This window comes from Choloepus didactylus, chromosome 19, assembly GCF_015220235.1.
Source record: "Choloepus didactylus isolate mChoDid1 chromosome 19, mChoDid1.pri, whole genome shotgun sequence".
Taxonomy (NCBI): Eukaryota; Metazoa; Chordata; class Mammalia; order Pilosa; family Megalonychidae; genus Choloepus; species Choloepus didactylus.
The window spans coordinates 16,634,529-16,660,009 of NC_051325.1; the positions used below are offsets into that span (position 1 = coordinate 16,634,529).

Genomic DNA, 25,481 nt, shown 5'->3' on the forward strand with positions numbered 1-25,481 from the left:
CTTCTAACCTGACACCTCTATTTGTTTCTTCTGCCTTCATTTGGAAAATTTCATTTAGGTCTCTCCTTGACTTTATGCTTATATTGTAAGAGAGCATCTTCAAGTAACTATTATAATGAAGGTTATCCTAAAATTTCGTACCACAGATTTGGGTTGGGAAGTCACTGGTGATGAATTCACCTCAAGAACTCATAAGGCATTTGGCACATTGATCATGAAGGACATCTTTTGGGTACCTTGACTAGTACACAATGCTTGAGTCCAGTCTATCATACCTGGAGAAAAGCAAACCAATGCTCAAAAAAGCCACACTGACGTAGGTTGTATTCAGAGAAATGGGACTTTTGAGTTGAGGTGTATATTCTACCAGAAGATTCATCCTTGGTCCATAACTCTACTGTGCCAGTCCCTTCACAGTCACACCTGCCCAATCACCTGCGTGCCGGAGCTCTTGTCACCAGAAGCTCACCAGGTGGCTCACCTGTCACCTAAGGTTGGTCTAAGGTCCCAGGACACGGGACCAGAAGAGAGGAAGGCAGGTTGCAGCCTCTGCCTGCTGTCTAGCTCAGAGGAGCCCGTGGAATGTCCTCCTGGCTGCAGAGAGGGACATTTTTGAAGACAGGATGAGGTGGGACACCCTTTACGCTTGACTGATTGAGGGCAGGTTGACCTGAAGCCTCCTTGGTGGAAATCTAATGTTGACATTAGACATCAGGAATTTCCAGCCTCATTTGGCTGTTCTGGTGTCTGAAACCCTGTGGGCTGAGCCTTCTATTTGTCCCCTGACCTCAACCTTGTAGGGCCAAGCATTAGGAATTTAGCAATGCAGAGTCTTCGTCTCTTTGGCCTGAGTGTATTTCTCACGGCAACTTCATTCTGTCCCCAGGTTCACAAACAGTGACTCTGGGCTGCTCAGTCACAGGTCTGTAAAAGTTCTAAGAAAAAAATGAAGCTGGTAGGTGGGCTTGGTGAATCCACTCCAGGCCAGAGGTGGAGTCCTGGTCCCTTATAAATCCAAAACCAAGTTTGATTGGAGCTCTTCAAACCCAATGAAAAGGGTTCTTGGTACCTAAATGCACAAAAGATTAGTGGAAACACCCAAGTGCCACTTGACAAATTTGCAATGCAAAGAGGGTGTCTTCCTTTCTAGAGATCCAGGTACTTGCATCCCTTGCTTGGGTTTTCCCCTTTCCCGGTGCTAACGTTCCTGGAAAGCTGAGGAAGTAGGCACCAGGAGGCTGCGGGTGGGCATCTACTTGGCATTGGCAGGTGGAGGGTGTTTCAGGGTGCTCCGTCTGGGTTTGTGTCACTCCTGTGTATCCACCCCTATCCTTGACAGACCTTAGCTCTTTGGGGACTGGCATTTTTTATGCCAGCCTCTGTTTCCTATCCTGAACCCTGCTAGATTCTGTCAACTTTTGTCATTCTGACTTGCCATTTTTCCAAGCTCCCATGTACTGAATTCCCTCCCCTGTCCCCCAATTCTGTTGAATCTTTCCATCTTTGGAGACGGATGATCACCCAGCCAGTAACCACCAAATCTTCTCCTGTCTTAGCCCCCAGATAGTTTGTGTTGACGTTATTTCAAATCCCCAGAGTTTTTAGAACCTTTTACTCTCTCCCTCAACAACTGTCTCTAAACTCTGCGATTTGATCTTTAGAACATTTCTATCAAATTAAACTCTTTGCATCTAAGAACTTACTCTGGTGATGTGGTCACCAGTTCTCCTAACTTAGCATCTCTCTCTTAATATCAAATGCTTGACTATATTTTATGAAGTTTTGCATTGCGTGATTTTCTTGCCCACTCCAACTAATGAAAGTGTAAAGATCCATTGATCACATGAAAACCACTCTTATTAATTTATGAGTGATAATGGTGACATATAGTAGTGACTTCATAAGAACTGTCAATTTTTAAAATTTAATTTTGGAAATAAGTCTCTGAATTTAAGTATTTATAAGAAGTGTTTTCAGTTTGTCATAAGATCAGACTGGATGTTATGCCTTTCAATATCTATTTTTAGTCACAGGATCTCTTAAGATTTTAATGACTGGGTTTGATAGGTGTTGTTATCAGAAGACAAAAATTGCAAATTGTTTTTACAATGCACTGTACGATAAACACAATGTATCAATATTTTATTAATAACTAGTATGATTTGCTAGAATAGCATGTGGTTGTTTGGTCACATGGGGTACAGCTAGTTTGTAATAATTTGCACACCATCCGTAACGAGAGGTTGCCATGTAAATCAGTACTCTCCATGGTAGAAACTCTAATGCCACCAAATATTCCATTAGTTGCCTTACATTTCCCAGTGGCTTTGCATTTAGTCGAGGTCATGTAACCAGTACTGGACAATAGGAAATGGGTGGAAATGACATGTACAACACTTTCAGTGACCTGTAACGTATACAACACAGGGGAATGGAAGAGAATCCCTCATGGGCTCTCTTCTCCTGCTTGGTGATCATGGCAGCCTTGTGATTACAGATCATAAGGTTGAAGCAGCCTGGATCCTTGAGTCACTCTGTGGAGATCTGTGCCCTCAGTTCACTAAGCGAACCCTCAGTGGGATTTGTGTGAATGATAAATAAGCCTTTGTTTTGTTCAACCACTGAGATTAAGGGGCTGTTTGTTACTGCAGTGTGACTTCGTTTAGCCTGACTGATGTACTCTAGAACAGTGTTTCTAAAAGGTTTTTGACCATGACCCACAATAAGAAATGTATTTTACCTTGTGAACCAGTACATAAAGACTCAGACACACACACATACACCTCTAAAGCAAATATTTTAGGAAACAATACTTATCCTTAATGTACATGATCTATTCTATTCTATTCTATTCTATTCTAATCTTCTATCCTATCCTATCCTATTCTGGAAATGCTGGTCTTGACCCCCTAAATTGGTTTTATAATCCACTAATGGAATGTAACCAGAGTGAAAAGTGCTGCTCTAGATCATAATTTGTGTGATTTATATGCTAATTGTAGTTTTTCATGCATATTTATTAAAGTAGCCTTTTTAGACTTCTCTGACAACTTTTTATTATCTTCCCCTGGAACGGTTAGAAGTGTTTTTATGTAATATATAGCACATCCCACATAATTTCTGGAAGGTAATGTTTTATTGTTGAGCCTCCTAATTTACAACTTGTCTTTTAAATTTACTTATAAAATTTTGTCACAGGGAGTAACAATGTTAACTTATCATTATTTACTTATTTTCATTTTTTAAAATAAATGATTATAAATGTCTCTTGCATTAGGATCAGGGGTATCATAAAAACATCACTAGATAGACATTTTTTAGTGTTAATACTGATGCAAAAAAATGAAAGAGGCCAAATATTTATATATAGCACTATATATATTTTTATATACTGTATACTCATATCAAAACTTGCCATTTCTATTAAGAATCTGATAAGTTACTCTCTAATTTCATAAATTATACCACAATTGTGAAAATATGGACTATTTTCTATTTTGCTGCTTTATAAGACATTTAATGTTTATACAGAGAGCTGCAAAATTACAGAGGTGATGTAATGGGAATTGATGAACATTTTCACCTGAATTTTCGCCAGCCTTTTTCTTCAGCCAGAATCATCTTGATATTCTTTGAATATTCTTTTAGAGATAGGTATGGTGTCTGTTTCTTCAATAAATACACATATACACATTTTACGTATATGTGTATATATACATTTATACAAGTGTATATATATACACATGTGTATATAGTCTACGTATGTATATAATTTCTGTGTGCATTTATACACACTTGCACACATAGTGTCCTTTGGTTTATTTTCAGACCATTAATGTGAAATGAATTTTTGATGATTTTCATTTATTTTTTCTTTAGATCTGAACTGGTTTAAAAAGACCTTCACATCAAGTAATAAATTTCTTTTAAAAAATCATAAATATTCTTACACTTTAAAGCATTTTATAGGGAAGGTCACAAGGTGTTAGAGAAGACAAAATTCATTCCAACATGGGGGAAAAAATAAATGAAATGGGTTTTTCCAGACTGGAGTTTTCCAGATTTTTCTCTTAAAGTAGCCACCTTCTGGGAACTGAAACGTAGAGACAGAACTCCAGCTTTGCTACATACTGCCTTGGGAAGGGAGAAATATAGTCAGAACTGGGCGAGAATGTATCATTTCTTGGGAATGGGTGGGCCTTGGGATTGGAGATGAGAAGCAGGTCAGAAGCATCTCTATTTGATGGTGAAATGGTGCGGTGTCTTTTGGGGTTGACTATCACCTTTGGGTTGCATATTAAATAAACTCAGGGACTGCTTAGTTGCCAAGATGACAAATGTGTGTGTTCCCAAAAGAGGTCTCTCTTGCTTCCTTCTGGCTTCAAGTTACTGGGGGGATGAGTTGGCATTTACCCCTCTTGGCAGAAGAGGCTCCATTCAAATGGAGGTCCATGGGAAGATGGCGGCTCTTCTTCAAACGCCCTCTCAATCTCCACGCACTCCTGGAACAGAGGTCATTTCCCCAATTCTTCGAAGAAATCATAACATGAAGGAGTAAGATTCTTCCCTCCAATTAAATTTCCTGGAACTCAAAACCCAAGGAAATGTGTGCAAAGCTGTCAAAAATACATCTCCTCTTAATTACATCAAATTAAGGAGCCCCCAAATTGACTTAGGAAAAGGAATGTCTGGTTTTATAAACTACTCAGCTACTTTTTGCCAGACACGTGCCAGTCCTGCCAGAACTTTTTTTTTTTTGGGGGGGGGGTGGGCAACGCTAGGAGATTCTATCCTAACTGAAAGCAGCAGGTGGTACCAGGCCAGCCAGTCTACTTCCATTTTGTAATTTTCATGCTGGCTGGAGAGAAGTGATGAGCTTGGTGCTGGGTGTGCCATTTCCAAATGCCCATGATTTCTGACTCTCCTTTTCCCCATCCATCAGTTGAACTCTCTCTAGACGGCATCTTTTGAATCCATGCCACCTTCATCTATGCCACTGACAAATCCTGCTAAATTCAGTCATCTTTCCCCAAAGGATCTGTAGCATCTCCTGTGCTTGAAGAGATTCAAAGTTCACCATCTGTGATCATCTTTGATTTTCTTTTTACCCAACAGGTCTTCAACTGGGACCACTGAAAAGTATTCCCGGAGTCACTGTGTGTAGCTTTTTAAATGCATTCTTTTTTCTTCTCAGATATTAAAAATATTGAGGAAAAAGCTGTACCAGTTTTGTCTGCAAGATATCACCTATTTGAATGACACAAATAAAGAACTCAGAGTCACAAATAGGGCATAGAGGTTGGTGGGAACACTGTATTTGTGGCAGAGAATAAAAAAGATTGCTTCCATCGTAATGAAAATAATCATTGACAGTGAGCGAAGCTTCAGATCGAGAAGATGGAGTCACTCGTCTGGGGGTGACAGTAATTGCTAGGTGCCTACCAGAATAGTGGAGCCGGGAAGGAGACGGGGTGGGAGGGGCGAGAGCTGGGCGGCAGGCGTGCAGAGCTAGTTCTTGCTCAAGATGCTTTTCAAGCTTCTCTCCACGGCCTCGTCCAGCTCTTCCTCCAGCTCTTCCTTCTTGGACATGGCGAGCTTGGACTGGTAATCCCTCACGACCTGGTCGATGTACGGGGCGCTCTGGGTGCCGTGGAGCATCAGGGTCCACTCCTTGAGCACCCCCTTCTGGGGGGCGCTGCCCACAAAGCCCAGCTCTAGGGTCCAGGTTCCTCTGGCATCCTCCCCCCAAGTGTGTGTGGTCATGAACGGCCACTTGTCGAAGCCCACCTTGGAGTCGTCGTCTCGTGGGCGCCGGCTCAGCAAAATGGACTTGGTGCCCATTGGGGATGTCATGTTGATGTTCAGGTCACCTCTCCTGGTTGCGTTGACTGTGATGACAGCTTGGACGTGCTCCAGGTAGCGGACAAAATTTTCTTTCCCCTCACACGCGTCGGTTGTGAGGGTCAGCACCAGCTTGCCAGTGGGTGGTATTTTCCTGAGGGTAAATGATGAAGAGATAAGTTAAGGGATGGGCCCTCCCAGGTGAGGCAGGGGGTTTGAAGGCAGCTTCAGGTAGCAGAAAGAGCGTGGCAGACAGATGTGGTTTAAATCCCCCACCAGCTGTGTGAGCCTGAGCGAGTGACTCACCCTCTCTGAACCTCCTTTGTAGAGTGGATGCTGGTGACGCCCCTCCCCCACCTCCACAGTCACCTCTGAGTTCACCTGCAGCTGCAGCTCAGGCACCTGCATCGCCCAGCTTCTCTCTTGGGGCTTTTTCTGGCACCAGGGGAGTTTGCTCAGTCTGTCTGCAGGGCAGCCCGAAAGGGTCAGTGATTGACAGGAGGTGGTGGATAAATACCGCAGCTTCCACATGCCCAGTGGGGCAATTCAGTGTTCCCAGTGGGGTTGAGCACAATTGCCCACAGTGGTAACTTGGTCGTTCATGGACCCCTTTTGGCTTTGTGGCCATCTGTGTCTGACATCTCCACTGCTTCACTAGGGTTTCCTGGGATCATCTCTCTAAAAAAGTCTCAGCGCTCAAGTCCTATCTCAGGGTCTACTTTTGGGAGAACCCAGATTGAGACAGGAGAGCACAATGACTTTGTTTTAAAGTGCTAAGTACCTTGATAAGGAGAAGCTATTGCTAATATGATTATTGCCATCATAAAAAAAAAAAGCTGACATTGGGTTAATTAATCCCAGTGAAAGGCAAAACTTTGAAAGATCAGGAGACTTTGGGGGTCTCTTTGGTCATAGAGCTGGACCCCCACGAAGGGTAAAAGTATCACCTTGGCCATCTTTTCGTATAATCGATCTCCTTTCTGAAGATGGCAACCTCCAAATGTGAGAAGCCAAAAGGTTCTTACACTAGAAATGAATAAGTCAAAAGTACATTTGAGGATGGCATGGCATAATTGGAAGATTCCAGACTTTGGGAAAAAACCTATTTGGGTTAGAATTCTGCTTCCACACTTACCAGCTGTGAGCTCTTGGGCAGGTTATTTAAGTACTCTGAGTCTCAAAGCCACTGTGGGGTGGTTTTTGGGAGGTTAAATAAGATGATGTATGAAAACCCCGGCAAGGATGCCTCGCACCTGGCACTAGTGTTAACATCCTCCCTTCACATTATTTTGAGCACAAAAGGGTGAATGCCTTTCAACACACACACCTTGTACAGCACTTTCACAGAACGATGCACGTCGTACACCCAGCTCGGAGCCAAGTGTTGGTTCTGTATTGTTCTTGGAACCAAGGCCATGAACCCAGGAGGGTTTGCTGTTTGCCCTGCAGCTCGTTAACAAAGGCAAAGCTCTCCTTGGGCAGTTCTCTTGGAGCACTGCTGCATGCACCCTCCGTGGATGCTGATGCTGAGTGATGTGATGGTCATGGAGATCCGTGATGGTGGTGGGGTGGTCCCAGGTGCCCAGGCTCTGGGTAAATCCTCCCATTTGGTGGAGAGCAGGCATTAAGCCAGCTTTGGAGGTCAGGGTGTGGAGGGCCATCACCTGGGTCCCTCAAAGAAGATGCTATTTGCTGAGAACAGGATCAGATTCCTAACAGGGGTGTTGATAAATTACTAAAGATCATTCGGGCTCCAGCCCATAGGGAGAAAGCTGGTGGGGTAGAGCCGAGGGGGTTTCAGTAGATGGTGGTGGTGCACCAGCCCACCTGCTGTGAACTTTGGCTGCAAGTGGCTCTCGGCTGCCCCCCTATCTGGGGAATCACCCTCAGGTATTGGGAGCTGCCTTGCTCAGGGGGTTACACGCTCGACCAGGGGCAGCCAGTGCCTGCCTGATACGGCAGCATTCTTGCCACCAAGTGGGGACAACTCTGATGCTCTAGGGGCCCTGGTGGATCAGGCCAAATATGCACTGTACTCGATGCCACTTCCTTGCTTGGCTCCTTCCTGCCCATCGGGATTCCCTCATCCACTTACGCTTCTTCCTCAAAGCCCTCCCTTAATAAAGTGCTTGCACCCAACTCCATGTCTCAGGCCCTGCTTCTAGGAAACCTGACCTAAAACAGCTGGTATGTGCCCCTAGAGAGAAGCAAATGGAAATTAATAACCAAATCCTTCTGCACTGTGTTCGAAGCCTGTTGATTATGTTTGGGTCATTGTCAGCGACGTGGAATGTGGCTCTCATCCCACTGTGTGGGTTTGGTCAGTCTCACCCCTTTTGCTTTCTTTTCAAAGCCCTGAGTTAAAAAGCCCCTTGAGGTGTTGTAGAGATGCACCTTGACTGGGTAGTGCCCTGACCTTTGGAGGTACAGCAGAAGGGCCTGGGAGTGGGGTTCCGAGAGGGCAGCCTCGTCGGCAGAACAAGGAGAGCCGGCCTGCACCTTCTGGCTGTGCTGCGTGGCGGCCCTCCACAGGGGCAGTCCTCTTCCCCCCCAGGAGCCCTGTGGGTAACAGGGCAGGTCTCAGAGACAAATACTGGGGGTGGGATGATGGCAAGGGCGCCAAGGCTGCTCACGGACTTGCAGGGAGACGAGAATACCTGTCACCCAGGCTAAGTGTTGTGTTTGTGAGAGAGGGTGGGAGGGAGAGATGGGGGGTAGGAGTGTTGGGGAGTTGGGGGCAGGGGTTGAGAAAAAAAATACTGAAATTTTACCATTGGTCTTGGGACACCTCTTTAGACGTGGAAGAGGGAACAAACAAACTTGTGTTGGCAACCACAAACACTGTCCCAGCAGCTTTGGGAGTTGGGTGGGTGGAGGGGTCAGAGGCCACACCGGGTACCCCTGGGGGTTGGGGGGGAGTCTATGGTTTGGTGCCAGGAAGGAAATGCCTACTTCAAAACTCCTGACCCGACCCTGCCAGGGGGACTGCTCTGAATGTGCAGAGCTCTGTCCTCTGAGAGTGGGTGACATTGACATTGGACTCTGAATTTTATGTCACTTTGAAATAGAATTAAAAGCCGGATGTGAATTCCAGAAGCAGCAAATTTGCCAGAGGGAGGTGTTTCTTATTTACTGCTTTTTTTGCTTGCTTGAATTTTCTGATTTTCCTACAGTGACCATGTATTACTTTTATGAGAAGAAAAGCAAAAGAGACTTCCTTCTTATTTTACGGGAAAAAGGAAACACAGGCTCAGGGAAAGTCAATTCATAAGAAGGTTAAAATAGGGGATGGTTGGTTGTGGTTACTGAGGAGGCTTTTCAGAGATCCTTTAAATCATGCCACAGCTTTAGTTCTCGGGCTACATTCCAGAACCCGTTCCCTGCTTGGGTGCCACCCTCTGAACTTTTAGAGATTATGTACAAATGCCTAGTGTTCAAATCCTGAAAAAGACCAACCTGGGGATGGATTATGGCTTTATTTTATTGCAGATGGTTGCAAATAAGTGGTCATCTGCCTTTGTACCTAGAAATAAGTTTTTCCCAGGGGGTTCTGTGCAATTCTATTTGTGCTATGAGTTCTCAACTGTATGGCAAATACACATACTTATGAAGCTGTAATTGTTTTGCTGGAATTATAATAACAGTAATGAAAACAGCTCCTCTTAATGGGCTAACATGCCTGCTATGTGGCAGTCAGGTAAGAACATGCAACGGGGGCTTCTGTGAAGTTCTCTCTTGCCCGTGAAAGTGCATCAGTGGTAGTAGTAGAGGTTTAATGTACATAGGAGGAAGCTGCAGTTCAGAAGTGACTGGTCCAGGAGTGTTCTCTCATGCTGCTTCTGGCATTCATATCGGGGTTTAACATTTATTTCCAAAATCCCTTAAAATTCAGTCGGGCCACAGGTTTTGCCACAGCCTTAAAGGAGCTGCGTGAACCGTCCACCAGGTCTGTACGGGAGGGTGAGGGCATGGCCTGTGCGCACAGTTCCCTCTGGGGGGCAACGAGGTGGCTGCCGGGCAATGGCAGGGCTGGGTTGGCTCTGCTAACCCCATGTGGCTGGCCTAGCACGTCCATCATGGCCAGTTGTATTTCTTCCTTTTGCTTTAGTTGAGCACCATTCCCTGACTGTCTTGATAAAGTCTCTTTTTAGAAAACTGCTTTTTGAATTGACTCTTTCTCCAGAGAGATCAGTGCTAAGGATGCCCAGAAACCCAACAATCACTTCTCAGCTCACCTTGAGAGCCCCGTGCACCCAGAAAGTAGCAGTTGTCAAGGTTGTTGGTCTTTTGGCTCCAGACCTCAGCAGCTCGGTTCTTGGGTGAGAAGGGCCTCTTCTGCCAAGCGGGGCAGCCGGCCCTAGACGCTACACTCTGAACCTCCCTGTCCAGCCTCTGAGGTCCCCCACCAGCATATCTGCTCTAGAGCTGGTTTACTTGCACCCGAGGACAAGCTCAGGGGTGGGGTGGGATGAGGGAGCAGCAGGCCGTCCCAACCGAGGCTGGGCCTATGGTCGCCGTTCATAGATGTCCTTGTGCCCAGGTGCTGGCCCAGTGTTCATTCATTCATTCAAACAATATTCATAAAGTGTCTCCTGAGTGCCAGGCACTATTGTAGGCACTGGGGATGCCAGTTCACAAGAGAGACACAGTCCCTGCCCTCGCGCAGGGCCCAGTGGAGTTAGTGCAAAAATAGCTCTCACATTTCTTTTCGTTAAAAACAATGCAACTGCCGTAAGATGAAGTTCCCAGCTAGCTGGCAGATGTTGGGACATCATCTCTGGGCCTCAGAATTGCTAACAGTAAAACGATGGAATTGGACAACGTTATTTCCAGTGTTCCCGCTGGCTCCAAATTCAATATTTATGTATATTATGACAGAATGTGAAATGAATCCAGAAACTGGGAGATAAAACTGTCAATCATCCCAGCACATGTTCTCCCTCTCTCCTCCCTCCTGCCGCGTCTCCCTCTAGCCCTCTGTCGTGAACACCTAGTGCCTGAGCATCATTAGAGACCCCTCAGGCATCTTCATCATCTTGTGCGGTGCAATCTCAGATGGTGAGGTTTCATGCCACCACGTACTGTGACTCAGAGGGGCCCTGTGCGTTCTGAGCTGACTGTCCCCCTAAATAAGGCAAAAATTTAGTATTTAGTTAATTGTGAATGTAGCCGATATGCAGCTCACTGTAGATGTTGCTCCAGGGGCAATGCCAAGTGAGCAAAAGGAACAGCTTGCTCCAGTGAGGGCCATTTTGGCCCCCACGGACTGCTGGCGGGGTGCCCTTAAAGGCTCAGAGGCTCGGAGCCTCTCCCTCTCTGCAAGTCTTGCAAGCTCCTCTTTGTCAGCCTTCCTCCTTTGCAACAAGAGATGGAGGGTCCAGGCCTTGTAGAATGAACTGGAAGTTGGAATGAATGAGGGCCATTTACTTTCCCTTTCTGAGCCCTTTTCTCTCCTGTAAAATGAGACCAGGGATGCCACTGTCCTGTGATTAAGTGAGATGATGAGAATAAAGCACCTGCCGGTGGCTGTCGGTCAGCAGTTCTTGGTTGGTGGTGGCTCTGCTGCCTGCTTGCTGACAGGGCTGCCCTTCGGAAGACCTGAGGGCTGCAGGGATGGCAAGTGTGTCGCCGTGTCTGTGGGAGGGGACACGGGAAGGAGGGCAGGAGGCTGTGTGATGGGCCGGCTGGACTTCCTCGCAGTCTGGACTTCTGACACTTCTCGGTGGAGTTGATGATATTAAATTTACACTTCCCATTCTGTTTGCGCTATTTAGCAGCCCTCTTGCTACAGGGTAACTACCAGATGTGCCTAGAGCTGAGCTGTCCAATATGGTAGCCCAGTGTGGCTATTTAAATTAATTCAAATTAAATCAAATGAAAACTTAAGCCTCTCAGTCTCACTAGCCCCATTTCTAGTGCTCAATGGCCACAGCTACTGTAAGGGATGGTGCAGACAGAGGGTCTCTCAGCCCATCCAAATCATTCAAAATAGCCTTCTGAGTTCTAACAAGGGAAGCCCACTCATCAATGCCCATTTATGCTTATTTTGGGTACAGTGAGTTATGGCAAGTCGTTAGCTTAGCTTTAACGTTCCCACTGGGACAGTGACTCCCGTTCTTGTCTGTTCAATCACTCCCAAAGGACATCATAGACCTCGTTAGTGACAGGGTCTCCAGAATGTCCATTATGGCGTTCCAGGAGGGGGACCACACCCTAAGTGGGTGTTTCCGGGCCCCCTGGGGAGTCTTTATTGGAAAAAGCCCACATACCCTTCTGCTACTCACTGAGCCTCCCAGGGTAGGGTTCTGGAGGCTTGAATCCCAGCCAGCCACTTAGTAGCCGTGACCTTAACCTTTCCAAGCATCTTCTCGTTTGTAATGACACTGCAGAGTTACAGCAGGGCTGCTCCAGGAGCATGAACTAAATGGGCTGAATGATCCTAACGAAGGGCCTGAGCGCATAGGAAGAGCTCATCAAAGTCAATGTCATGCAGTGAGAAGAACCTGGGATTAGGATTCAGATTGGCTTTGCTTCAAGGCCTGTCTGCCCTTTGTGAACTTCGCATATTTCTTATCCTCTCTGCATCTCAGCTCCCTCACTGTAAAAAGAGTGACAGCCCATACCTCCCGGGCTTACAAGGTTAAATACAAACACCAGGCACACAGTAGGTGCTTCTCCTGAGACAAACCATGGGCCCAGCTTGCTGTTAATGCTGTAAACTATTCCTTGCCCTTGACAACAGCTGGTGGGTGTGCAGAGTGCGTGGTGCATAGACAGGCCACCACCCAAAGTTAGCTCCTTCCTTCACTTACACCCACAGCCTCAGCAACCTTGACCAACTCAATCAGCTTGCTTGGAACTAGTGAAGCCTGCCTTACCAAGGCTGGGGGAAGGATACAAGGACCAACAGAAATGACGTATGCACACAGTGGCTTTGGGAAATCCCTGAGGAACGCTGCAGAACAGCTATTTTTATTATAGAACATTTGCACCATCACGTGGGACTTGTGTGGTTCTATTTTTCTTTTTTTTTTTAAAGAGTATTTTAGGGCTAGGGCTGACGTTTTACTTTCCCATGTAGTGCCGATCAGAGCTACGCTTTATGAGATCGTGGACTAGTCTGTGGAAAAATGTACACTGCTCTGCACTGATCCACTTGGTGCCATGCTCTAGGAGCTCAATGGATGAGAAATGAGGGCACCTGCCCAGGAAAGGGGATACTTAGCCAGGTGTGCACAATCACCCATGTATGCACAATCACCTTGGTGCCAATACTTTCCCAGGTGAGGATACTTGCTCAGTTGAGGATGGAGAGAAATTAAATAAAGAGATACCCCTATTTTCCAACTCTCTTGCTATGACGGAAAATGGGAAGGGAAGTAGTACACTCGGTCAGCCCAATGGCTTCTGTGTGGGGAACTCCTTACTCAAATCCCTCCAAATGGCAATCCACCTCACTCAGAATAAAATCAAACCCTTACACTGGCCCACAAGTAGAATGAATAAATAAATAATGCTATAGTCACACGATGGAACACTATTCAGCCATGAGAATAAATGAACTCTAAGTACATAGTTGAATCTCACAGATAGAATTTTGAGCAAAAGAATTTAGATATAAAAGTGAGCATACTAGATGCTTCTATTTATATTAAGAATGAAATAGGCAAAATAATCTGTGGAATTGGAAGTAAGACTAGGGGTTACCCTTAGGGAAATGATGATGGGAAAGGGGCACAAGGGAAGCTTCTGGGATACTGGTTATGTTCTGTTTCTTGATCTGCTGCTGGTTACACTGGATGCTTTGTGCATTAGCAAAGAAAAACAGCATAAGTCACAGAAACAGTTAAGGCTCATAACTAAAAGAAGGGGTTCTGCATTATGCAATTGTATTCCACCCAAATGTCTCCCCTGGAGTAGAGCTGTAACTCTCCAGCTCTGCCTGGGAGCAGAATCAAACCCAGTGCCTCTTGGGAACACGGAGAGGGAATCTGAAATTGCTGCCAAAGCCAGGCCATCACATCTGGGGCGTTTTTCACACACAACAGAAGAACCTCTGCCCCCACTTACTCAGGGTTCTGCACGGAGCCTCCCACGCAGTGGAATCTCTCGGGTACCGTTTTCCAATCTTTGGCCATTTTCACCATCGAACCTGCGTCAAGGACGCCGTAGCCAAAGAGGTGGTTAAACTCCAGGCCGACCCCGTTCCGCCGCCACTGGTGGACCTCGTCATGGAGCTGGTTCCGTTTGGAGGTGAGCACTGTCAGGTGCTGCATGTCTCGCCAGGTCAGTCCCAGACTGGGTTTGGAAGGTGGAGGGTGAGAGAGCACGGGAGCGAGGATGAGGTGAGGGGCGAGAGAGGGAGAAAAAGGGAGAGGGACACAATGACTAAGGTAAATGACTCCCAAGATGACAGCCCCTTGGAAGACTGTGGAACATCAGTGAACCTCCAAGTCAAGGAGTGGGGGATGGTTTCTGTGCACTGTTTATAACCATTATATGTGTTGATTAAAAAAAATTCTTGCTTCCTTATTTAAATTTATTTCCAAAGAAAAGTCTAATACATTCACTGGAATGGCTGAAATGAGAAAGACGGACAATTCCAAGTTTTGACAAACATGTGGAGCAGCTGGAACTCACCTATTTTGCTGGTTCGGAATGTCAATTATTGCAACCACATTGGAAAACTGTTCATATCTTCTAAGGTTGTTCATATGCCTACACTATGGCCCAGAAATTCTATGCCTAGGTAGGTATGTACCCAACAAATGTGTGTATATATTCACCAAAGATATGCACTAGAATGTTCTTAGCCCTAAACTGTGAAGTCCCCAAAGGCTCATCTACAGTAGAATGAATAAACCAGTTGAGATGTACTTACAGAACGGCATAATATACAGCAATGAGAATGAATGAACTACTATTTAGCTACTCTAAATAATATGGATGAATTTCACCAACATGATGTTGCCCTAAAGAAGCCATACTGTGATTCCATTTGTTTAAAGTATAAAAAACCAATCTATGCTGTTGGAAGTGAGGTTAGTGGTTACCCTGGGGGTAGCAAATGGAAGGGGACCCAAGGGGGCTTCTAGGTGCTTGCAGCACACTGTTTCTTGATCTGGGTGCTAGTTACATGGTGTCTTTCAATTTGTGGAAATTAATAGAGAAGAACACTTATGATTCATGCACTTTGTATGTATGATATTTATCGATAAAAGTTAATAAAAGGAAATTCTATTTTACTTTAAGTGAAACCAGTATCATTTAATGTAAAGCATAAAAATAAGTAAAGTGCTGTATTAAAATTCAAGCTAGATACTCTTGTCCACCAAGGGCCCCAAGAGTAAAGAGGTGCTAAAGACATTCTGGCACCAAACTGAGACTTCCTGCTTGATGTAACTGGCCATATTGCAAGAGAATTGAAAGGGAATGATTTCCTCGTGTGCAATTCCAAGATTTTAAATGACATGTTCATGTCCCAGTTGAAATCATCTCAGCAACACCATTGTATCTTTTGGGTTGCACCATCTGGGAAAACGTGACCTGGTAGATGAAAGCTATGACATGCTTGAGAGGAGTTAGTTGCCAACGATTTTGTCCTAACGTTCGAATGTAGTCATGATATTTTCAAATGCTATTTCCTTTGCCTGGAAGGATCTCCTTGTCCTTCTCAGCCTGGAAAACCTCACTCAGCCTTGGAGCCACTCAAGTGTTATTTGCTTCCAGACATCCCACGGCACCTTGTTGCTAACTTGATTATAGCCTGTGCCCAGCAGAATTGCCCCAACCTTGGAACAGGTTCCAAGTTCACCAAGGTAGAAACTGTCAGTTCTTCAAGGTAGAAACAATATCTTTGGCATATTTGTATCCCCCATACCCAGGACAGCCCGAGGCACACTGTTGGTTCAGTGAATAAATGAGTCTCCTTGTAAATGCTACTGTTATTGGAAAGTAATGTCTAATATTACTCAGGGTCAGTGTTTTTCAACCTGCAAGTCAAGACTCATTTGTGGGCCAGGCAATTAATTAATGGCAGAGGTTCTCTACCTGGGCTGTGCACTAAAATCTTCAGGGGAGGGCATTTAAAATCCCAGGGCTCAGGCCACACCCCAGATCAATTAAATCAGAATTTCTGGCAGTGAGATCCAGCCATTGGATATTAACACTTCCCAGGCCATTCCAATGGACAGTCAAGTTTGAGAAGCACTGATTTAATAGATGGAACTATCATTAAAAAAGAAAGAAAGAAAGGAAAAGAATAGAAAAGAATAACAGTGTGCATTGCATGTAATACAGGAAACCATTTTTTTTCGTTAACTGGGGTAGGTTGTGTTTGAAAGACATGTTGTTAATCTTAATCCACATTCCTGTGGGTGTGAAACCGTTTGTAAAGAGGACCTTTTGAAACTGTTATTTTTAGTTAAAGTGTGGCCAACTGGATCAGGAAGGATCTTCATCCAGATTACTGGAGGCTTTATCAAGTTAAGAAACTGGAAGCCAAGAGTCAGAGAAGGTTACATAAGGAGAAGCCTGAAATCAGCAGAAACCAGAGGAGCCGACACAGAAAGGGAGAGATGGCCATGTGACGGGAGGTAGAGGTGCAAGCCAGGGAACCCCAAGGGCTGTGGCAAGCCAGCACCAGACGTTCTAGACTTTGGGGAGAGAACATTGCCTTGCCAATGCCTTAATTTTGAACTTCTAGCCTCTAAAACCATGAGCTGATAAAGGCTTATAGTTTAAGCCAACCCATTGTGTGGTATTTGTCATAGCAGCCTGTGCAAACTAAGTGTGTGCATTGCATGTAACACAGGAAACTTTTTTCATGAAACTTTGTGTGTGTGTGTGTGTGTGTGTGTGTGTGTGTGTGTGTGTGTTGGGTTGCAATGCAAAATTTATTTCTCACTGAGGGTCATGGTCAAAAACGTTTGATAAGCACTGCACTATGGCTCTCTTCAGAAGTTAAATAACTCAAAGGACTGGGAACAGTAAGTCATTTGATAAAATTTCAACACATGCTAAGTTCTTTGGTTTGAAGCTTTGAATCAGAGCCAAATGATTCTAATGATTCATATGCTCTTGAAATGCAGACTGTCTGCTTTTAAGGAAAAAGCTCCCAGGAAGGTCAATGCTTCTTTGAGAAGACTCAGAACGTATCTTGGACATTTGGTCCCCCAGGACCTGAGCGAATGGCATGAAACTTTCTGACCACTGATCCTGGCTCAAAGCTAAGCGTATTGCTGGAATGGGATTGTGAATTTATTAAGCCCACAAGTGTTGGCAAGTGAAGATCTGAATGACCCAAGGGCTGCCTGTCAGGTGGAAGAGCGCTCATCATGGCTAGGGGTTCTGACTCAGAAATATGCTGTACTTCCCAACGTCCAGAGAAGGACCCCTCAAATGCTTCCCCACAGATTTATTCTCACGGGGTCCATGAGAGAGAATGTGGCCAAATGAGGAACTTCTCACTTCTGAAATAAACCAGGTCAGTCCACGCTCCAAGGTAACTGAATTTGTGACCCTGTTGGACCAGCCATTTGTGTCTGTCTGAAACTTAAACCTGGGTCTCTCCTCATACCTCTTTATGAACAACTTCAGGATGACAGACTTCTCTATTGTGCAAAATCAGTACGTCATCACCAGGCCTAGCTCTGCTCGCTGAAACCACACAGAAAGCACCTGGTCATACCAAAGAACCCTAAATATTGGAAAGTGGCAGTTCCCCCCACCCCCTACAAAGGCAGTTTTTTGAAATTTCTCTAATACTGGTCTTACTGGGAACTGGGACTAATAGTTCCTGTGGCTGTAACAGGCATTTTCAAGCATTTGGCAGAAAAGCGCCTTATGAAATTAAACAAAGCAAGGACTGGTTGGGATAGAGGAATGGCTTCATTTTCTCCTTTGGGGGAGTGGGGTGGTTACTCCCCCTCCTTCATGGCCCTCACGGGATGGGATAATCTGGTTAATAATCTGGTTATTGCACATCTGCCCTGGAAGGGTTTTCTTACTGGATCTCTGATTGGGAAACAGCCCATCACTGCTGGGTACACGAGTCGTCGAGTTCTCCCCGTTGCAGACCTGAAGACAGGAGGGGAGTTGGGCTGTGGGGATGGTTCTAGAGTCTTCCCTCTGCCTCCCTCTGGCCTCCCTCCTGGGGCTCTTACAGCCTCACTACTGGTTTCAATTGCTAGCTTTCTACAGCTGCTTTGTACACAGATACAGAAAGCCAGAACTTCCTAGTTACTTCTTGGGCAATGACTGACTAGCACGAGAATATGACAGCCCAGCTCTCCTACCTGGAGACAGGACAAACTCTGAAGCTATTACACCCCAGAGGCTCCCATGCGATTATTCTGAGGCCAGGACTTCCCTGAAATCACAGCTTTGCTAGGCTTCTTCCTTCTTTCCCATCCCTGACCTGCTTTCCCTTCTCCCTTAGGGTCTCCCCTGGGAGCACCTTTAATAAATCACTTGCTTCAAAATCTCAGGGTCTGCTTCCAATCTGACAAGCAGTGGTCTGAGAAATTGTAGGAACATTTTCCATGATGGGCATGAACCACTTACTACTAGGTATCATTTTTTTTTCTTTTTATGGCAATATTGAGCATTAAATTTATGATCATTGCTCTGAAACAAAGTATGCCCCAGTGGTCACTGCCTCCTTTTCTATACGGTTACCTGCATATCTGCAATTCTGCGCTAAAGAATGGTGATCAATAGACAGAAGGCCCATGGATCTGGTAGCCTTGTTCTCCTGCCTCCATTTATTTATGTTGTTCTTCTATATGAGTACGGGCCTGGGCAGGTGACTTTTTGCTTGTCCAGATCCGAGGACACTGTGAGTCAAGTCCTGCCCTTCTAGGTTTCAAAGGAGACTAGAAAACCCTTCTTGTTTTTGGAGCAGGAGGTCCATTCCCTGGAAGACTCAGTGGTGGGCAGCAGGCCCCCTTCTGCTTGTCTGCTCTCAGCATGAATGTGCTGGTTTGGAGCTGTCTTGGACCCCAGAAAATGCCATGTTCTTTTAATCCATTCCCGAGGGTGCAGACCTATTGTGGGTAGGAACTTTTGATTAGGTTGTGTCAATTGAGATGTGACCCATCCAATTGAAGGTGGGTCTTCATCCTTTACTGGAGTCCTTTATGAGATGATAAAAGGCAGAAAAAGCCTTAAGAGCTTAGAGAGAAAAGGCCTGGGGGAGCTAAGAGAGGACCCACAACAAAACCCAGGAGCAAAGGACCAGCAGATGCTGGCCACGTGCCTTCCCATGTGACAGAGATGTTCCGGATGCCAGCAGCCTTTCTTCAGAGTCCGAGAATCATCCTGTTGGACATTTTCATGGCCTAAGAACTGCAAATTGTGAGTTAATAAATTCCCATGGTAAAAGCCAACCCATTTTTGGTATATCACATTCTGGCAGCTTTAGCCAACTAAAACAGTGGGCAAAGTCAGCTCAGACTCTGGGGCTCATGCAGGCGTCTGACCAGTTTCGTTACCAGGAAATGCACGTCATATGGGAGTAATGTTTGGCCTCTGTGCTTAACGGGGTAGAGAGGGCCAAGTGAAACTGTCTGAGCAGAGTCCCTCTCTTGGTGTCCTAAATTTTCACCTGATTTTTGTTAGAAGAATCAAAGTTTGGCCTGGTTCAAAGAGTCACTCCCAATTTTGGGGTCTTTTCAGTAAAAGGAGATGATTATGCCTTATCGGCTTGGAGGCAGCAGTTGGACTAGCTAATCTTTTGGGGTCCCCTTCTGTTCCAGGAATCATCTCTTACCTCCTTTGCAAAGTAGAAATTGCAGTGTAGACAAGAAGAGAGACCAACAGGGCTGCCTGGAGGCTAATGCTAGCAGCTCAGGTTGCCTAGTAACAGTTGACATTGAGGGGGACTTAACTTCCCTTCCCCAGTGGCCTGAATCCAATGTCTCACAAGTTGCTGAGTAAAGGCATTCTTGGACAACTCTCTACCTGGTGAGCATTTTAATTCACACACTTGGTGCCTGAAGCCCCAGTTTTCATTCCTGGAGCATGAGGCCAGCCTCTGGCTTGCACTAAGAGGAGGTAAAGTAGCAGGTGGGCAGGGACTTCCACTGATGATCACATTTAAGGTGTGTTCAGAAACCTGTGGTCTCACTGTGGGATGGTGAGACCATGGAGAACGGTTTCTTCCTCCCACCTGGAGCTTGCAAAGTTTCTTTGATGGTTAATTTCACAAGTCAACTTGGCTAGGTTATATTGTCCAGTTGTTTGGTCAAGCAAGCTCTGGCCTGATGGTTACTGTGATGGTATTTGGTAGATGGTTATGCATCTACAGTCAGTTGATTGCATCTATAACCAACAAAGGAGATTGCCCTCAGCAATGAGGGCAGTCTCCTCATCCAATCAGTTGGTCTTAAAGTGAGAACTGAGGATTTCAGCAGTCAGAGAGAAGAAATCCTGCTGCTATTTCAGCCTGCCAGCTTCTCCTGGGGAAATCAGGTTCACCTTCATTGGAGTTTCCAATTTGCAGCCTGCCCTACGGAATGTGGACTCGCCAATCCCTTGGTTGGGTGAGCCAGTTCTTGGAGAACCCAATACAGTCTCCCAGTAAAGCCCATTTCTTGCTCTATATTGCATGACTTTGCCCACCTTGTCTCAGTGTTAAAAAGTGAATTCACCTTACAAATGAACAAATCTTGAGTGGGAGCCTCGTACGTTACGTGGCACATGAAATACCTTGCTAGATACCGAGTGTGGTGATTTTATTTTTCCTTCATTTAGCTGATCCTGAGAATTATTGGAGTAAAACTGTCAAGGGAAGCCAGAGGATAAAGTGGCAGCTTCCATGAAGAAAGAAATATCTACATGCCTCTATTTGGTATCTGAGTAAGAAGCTGAAATGTGTAACTGGACACCGGGGGCTTCTGCTCAACTTGGGATGTAGTTCTGTGGGAGGGTTGGTGTTGTGTGTGTGTGTGTGTGTATCATTAAGGGCCCATGGATTATTTAGTGATGGCCCCCGGAGTTCATTGGCCCTGACTCTTCCTAAGCTCTTACATCCACTTTTGCCTCCCCGGACACCTGGTATGTGGGGGTGAGAGAGAGACACGTGTTGGTCCACCCTACAGAGCTGACCCTGGGCCCGCAGCTGAAAACATACTTAGCCTCCAAAGCCAGTGCAAACACACCAGCTGCCTCGGGAGCAGCGGCAGATGTCCCAGAATGCCTCAGCGTGCAGTTGCCATACAAATCCGTGGTCGCCTAGAAGGGAAGATATTGATTAATGAGTGAATAAATCATACTATTTTGAACCCCAAAACAATATGGAGCAGATTACCTCCTTCTTTTATTTAAACTATGCCTTGTTCTGAAGAAAAATGAGATGAAAAGCTAAGGACAAGTTTAGCATCCACATACCTATATCTTGCAGCAGAAATTTTACCACTGAGCTTCCTAGTAGCCAATGAAAAAAGGGGCACATGAGCAGTTAGAGTTATAGTATCCACACAATAAAAGCAAGTCAGTTGCTCAAAGATGCATAGCTGCTGCTATTCCAAAGACCACAGATTTTTATTTCCTGGATTGTAAAAGGAAATATTCTGAGGTGGAGAGCGACAAATCAACACCCCCACCATAGACATGCAATGGTGAGTTTTGTTGACTGGGACTGGTTCTCAGAAAGCCTGGGGGCCATTGCATCGGCATTTCTTTTCCTTTCAGGAAGGAAAGGGCAGCTTCTCCAGAGAGGGAAGAATAAACATGTTCAGCTAAAGTCTACCTAGAAGGATAGACTTTATTTTTATTTTAAAAATAAAATATTTCTTTACACCTAAAATTCATGCACCGATCCGAGACATTGTGAACTAAGACAACTTGATATGTGGGGGATTGCTTCCACAACCCTTCTTTAGAGACGGATAAATTGAGTTTTAAAGGGCTTTCCCAAAGAGGAAAACTTCATTTTCAATGTTTGTGAGAACCAGGGTTTTCATTATGATCATGTATACAGCACAGGAACGCGTCTCCCTCCTCCACACGGGTGCCCATGATTGAGGTAAAGTTCATGGAATAGAAAAGGTCACCCATGGATGCTAATTTTTAATTACTGCAATAAACGAACAAGTTCTTGGTTCTGATGGGGAGGTGGTATGATGTCCCGATTCCTACAATTAGTTATCCTTCCAAGTGACTTACGCAGTCACCTTACAGATAACCCAGAGTCCGTCATTATTTATAAACCAAAACAATCCTTAAGTGGGCCTACTACTTTGCAGAACAAAGTATCAGAGATGCTTAAAGGTGTCCATCGGGCAAAATTACAATATTCAGAGGGAACTGAAGGCCCTTTACCTGTCCAAGGAGAAAGAGGGTCACAGGCAAGGGTTGAGGACAAATGGACACCAAGGCCATTGAGAAGACTTTGGGTAGGAAAGGGAGCTTCTGGGGGAGGAGGGAGGCACTGCAAGCAGGATGTCCCTTTCTGCTCTGCTCTCTTCTCCTTCTGCCTGCAGAGCTGGTAGGATAGGGGGCCCAAAGCCTCCTTGTGCTTGGGAGAAGCTGGTACATTCTCCATCCACCCCGAGACCAAGGGGGAATCCAGGAGGAGTCAGGGGAGGGCCTGGCCTCGGAAGGCCCGTGTCTCTTACAGGAGAAGGGATTCCCCCGACTCACACGGGAGCCCGGGCACTCGCCAGTTCAGGAGCCCAGGTGGGAATTTGGGATCAGAACACCAGCTGGTAAGAATGATTTTCTTGTGAGCACCTGTCCTCTTTTGGGATGCCTGTAAGTGGTCATGACTATTGAACCATCTATTAAATTCCCGGTTTCGGAGACCTGAGGAAAGGCTGTTATGTCGGTGAAATAACCAGAGAGAGGAAAAGATCCAAAAAGGCTCATTGTGAAATAAATAAATACTTCAAAGGGACTTGGAAAATTTACCATAATATACAGTTATCCATGGAGGAAGAGCTGCTCTGAAAAATGCAGTAAAACCCCAAATCTGTGATTCTTAAATTTTTTTTTTTTAAATCATGGACGACTTATAAAATATGATGACAATCACAACTCCTTCCCTGAGAAAATACATGTGTGCCCCACTAAAGGGGGTTATGGCCCCCGAAAAGCCCACCCATGGATGCTGATTTTTAGTTACTTCAATAAATGGACAAGTTCTTGGTTCTGATGGGGTGGGGGTAAGGATTACAATTATTAATCCTTGCAAGTGCCTTGCCTGGGCAACTTATTGATAAAGCAGAGTTTGTCATTATTTATAAGCCAACATGGCAAACAAGAAAGACGATGTACAGGAAATGAGCTGCCACGTCCCTGCTTCCAACCTGCAAATCTTCTGTCTCCACAACGATAACCAGCACAACCCGGCCCTGGGGAAGCAATCACTCTGTCCCACAACCTCTGATATCTGGGAAAGAGTGGGCAGAGGGTTGTCTTCTCCTGGGGGATGCACAGGTGTGCATCCCTGCATCCCTCGGCCCCATGAGCCCCGGGGAGAGCTCCACAAGGACGGGCCTGCGGCACTCACCACTCCGGCCTCGGGGTTCCTCTTCCGGCCGTTGCTGAAGGTGGAGGCCAAGGTGGAGGAGCAGCTCTCGTCATACAGGGCGGTCCTGCCGTCGTTGATGGCAGAGTTGATGGAGATGGTCCACATGCTGGAGGCGTAGCCGTCGCAGTTACAGTCATCGTAGCTGCCACCGTCCCCCGAGGCCCACACGTAGATGCTGCCCTTGCCCCCTCGGCCCTGAGAGACCAACAGAGACCACTGTCACAGCCATGGGGCAAGTGGGACCAGGCAGGAGGGGCCGGGGCAGGAGGGGCTTGGGGTAAGAGGGTCTGCAGCAGGTGGGGTCTGGGGCAGGAGGGTCGGGCAGATGGGTAGCTGAAGGAAATTTTATCTGTGGTTCAAAACCACTATCCTTCTGGCAGGGCTCGGTGAGAAATTTTTTTCAGGAAGGTTCCAACACAAAAAGTCACCTGAATTTATAATTTAAGTTGGGAATAAAAAAGTGACAAAGCTGGAGGAATCTCCTTCAAATTTACAAATGAACTACTTTTAAAGAAAGCTATAAAGGTAATACATGTTCACGGTAAAAATGTCAAAGTCTATGAAAAGGAAAACGAAAAATATCTCTCTAGATGTAATCATTAGGATCTCTTTCTTATGTATCCTTTCAGATAATTTTCAGTGAAAATGTAAGTTATGTATATATATATTTAGCTATATAAGCTATGCAAGATATTTATAGTAGATATGTACTTTTTATTAAAATTTCTTTTTGCTTTTAAACTTTTTATTTTGAATATAATTTTAAACTGATAGTTGCAAAAATAACACAAACCCTATTCAGAAAACTCCAACATACCCCACCCCCCAATCCACCAATTTTAACATTTTGCCACATTTGCTGTATCATTCTATTTTTCATCTCTATCTATCTAATCCCTACCTATCCATCCACCTGTATTTTTAATTTTGTATGTAGTTATATATTATATACTTTTACATATATATTATAAATATAAAATACATTTTCACCTGAAATATATAAACCTTTATATATGTGTATGTATATATATTTTCAATATATAAATACATATATATTTTTTTACCCAATTGGATCATACTAGAATCCTTTTACATGCAATATTATATAACATTTTATCTATGCAAGGAGCACTAAATATAGGAAGAAAGCCTACTACAATCAAATAAAGTATACAGCAAATATAAATTTAATCAAATAACAAGATGGACAATGACTATTACCACATGCTGATTAGTTATGAACACCAAGCATTGTCATAACTGCCTCCAGATATCATTGCACTTCCGGTCAAGCCATGTTCTTAGTGTTCATTTCTTTTCCCATTCCCGTCTTGTCTGAGTATTCTCCTCTCTACCTTGACAACCTTGGGTTGGGCCATTTGCTTCTTGCTTCTTGCTTCCTGCTTCCAACCCCTGCAGTAGGAAGGGCTGGGGCAGCTTCATCTCTCCCTATGGTGCCACGTGGGAGGGACAGGCAGGGCGAGAAGACAAACAGAATCTTGGCACGAAAGTCTGCTCCTGGTGGCCCTCAGGGGCCCACGGTTCTGGCCCAGTAATACCGGAAGGAAGAGAGGCAGACTAGATCACCCCGGGGTCTCCCTGGCACCCAACAATGAGGAATGACGTTTTTGATCGCTTCTAACAGGACTTGGAGTTGATAAGCCTATGATGGACTGAAGTCGCCAAGTCAACAGCTATTGATCACCCACTCTGGAAACGGTCCTCAGCATCTTGGTAAATCTGCACTGGAAAAATTCCACCCAAACCAGCAACTGCTCCCAGAATTTGGGACAGAAGGGGAAAACGGATCATCCTGACAGTGCAGAGAAAACTCCACATTCAGCCTGAAACTGCCACCTACTAATCTACTTTTCTACTGAAGTAGCCCTTCCCTTACTGGTCTGTGGAAGTTTCCATTTTCTTTGCTTGGGCACCCACCTCCTCATGTTTATTCAGAAGAAGCTTGTTTCACCACAAGAAAAGTTAGTTTCCTCTTCCTCTGCAGTACCTGCTAAAGCCAGTTCTAGACACTAGGGCATGCGCAGTCAGGAGAAGCCCTGACCTAAAGTCACCTTGCCTAGTTATAATAGTAAACATCACACTCACT

General features: G+C 45.3%; 1 protein-coding gene across 1 annotated transcript in view; it reads right to left on the reverse strand.

The window, feature by feature from the left end:
- Positions 1-4,746: 4,746 nt before the first annotated feature.
- Positions 4,747-25,481, reverse strand: part of PCSK2 (proprotein convertase subtilisin/kexin type 2) — a 262,301-nt gene continuing 241,566 nt past the window's right edge. Inside the window, exons 9-12 of the mRNA XM_037811924.1 lie at positions 23,354-23,569; positions 20,975-21,075; positions 13,912-14,139; positions 4,747-5,995 (exon numbers count right to left, since the gene is read on the reverse strand). Of these exons, the coding sequence (XP_037667852.1) occupies positions 5,509-5,995; positions 13,912-14,139; positions 20,975-21,075; positions 23,354-23,569 (1,032 nt within the window). The 3' untranslated portion in view covers positions 4,747-5,508. The remainder of the gene's footprint in view (positions 5,996-13,911; positions 14,140-20,974; positions 21,076-23,353; positions 23,570-25,481) is intronic.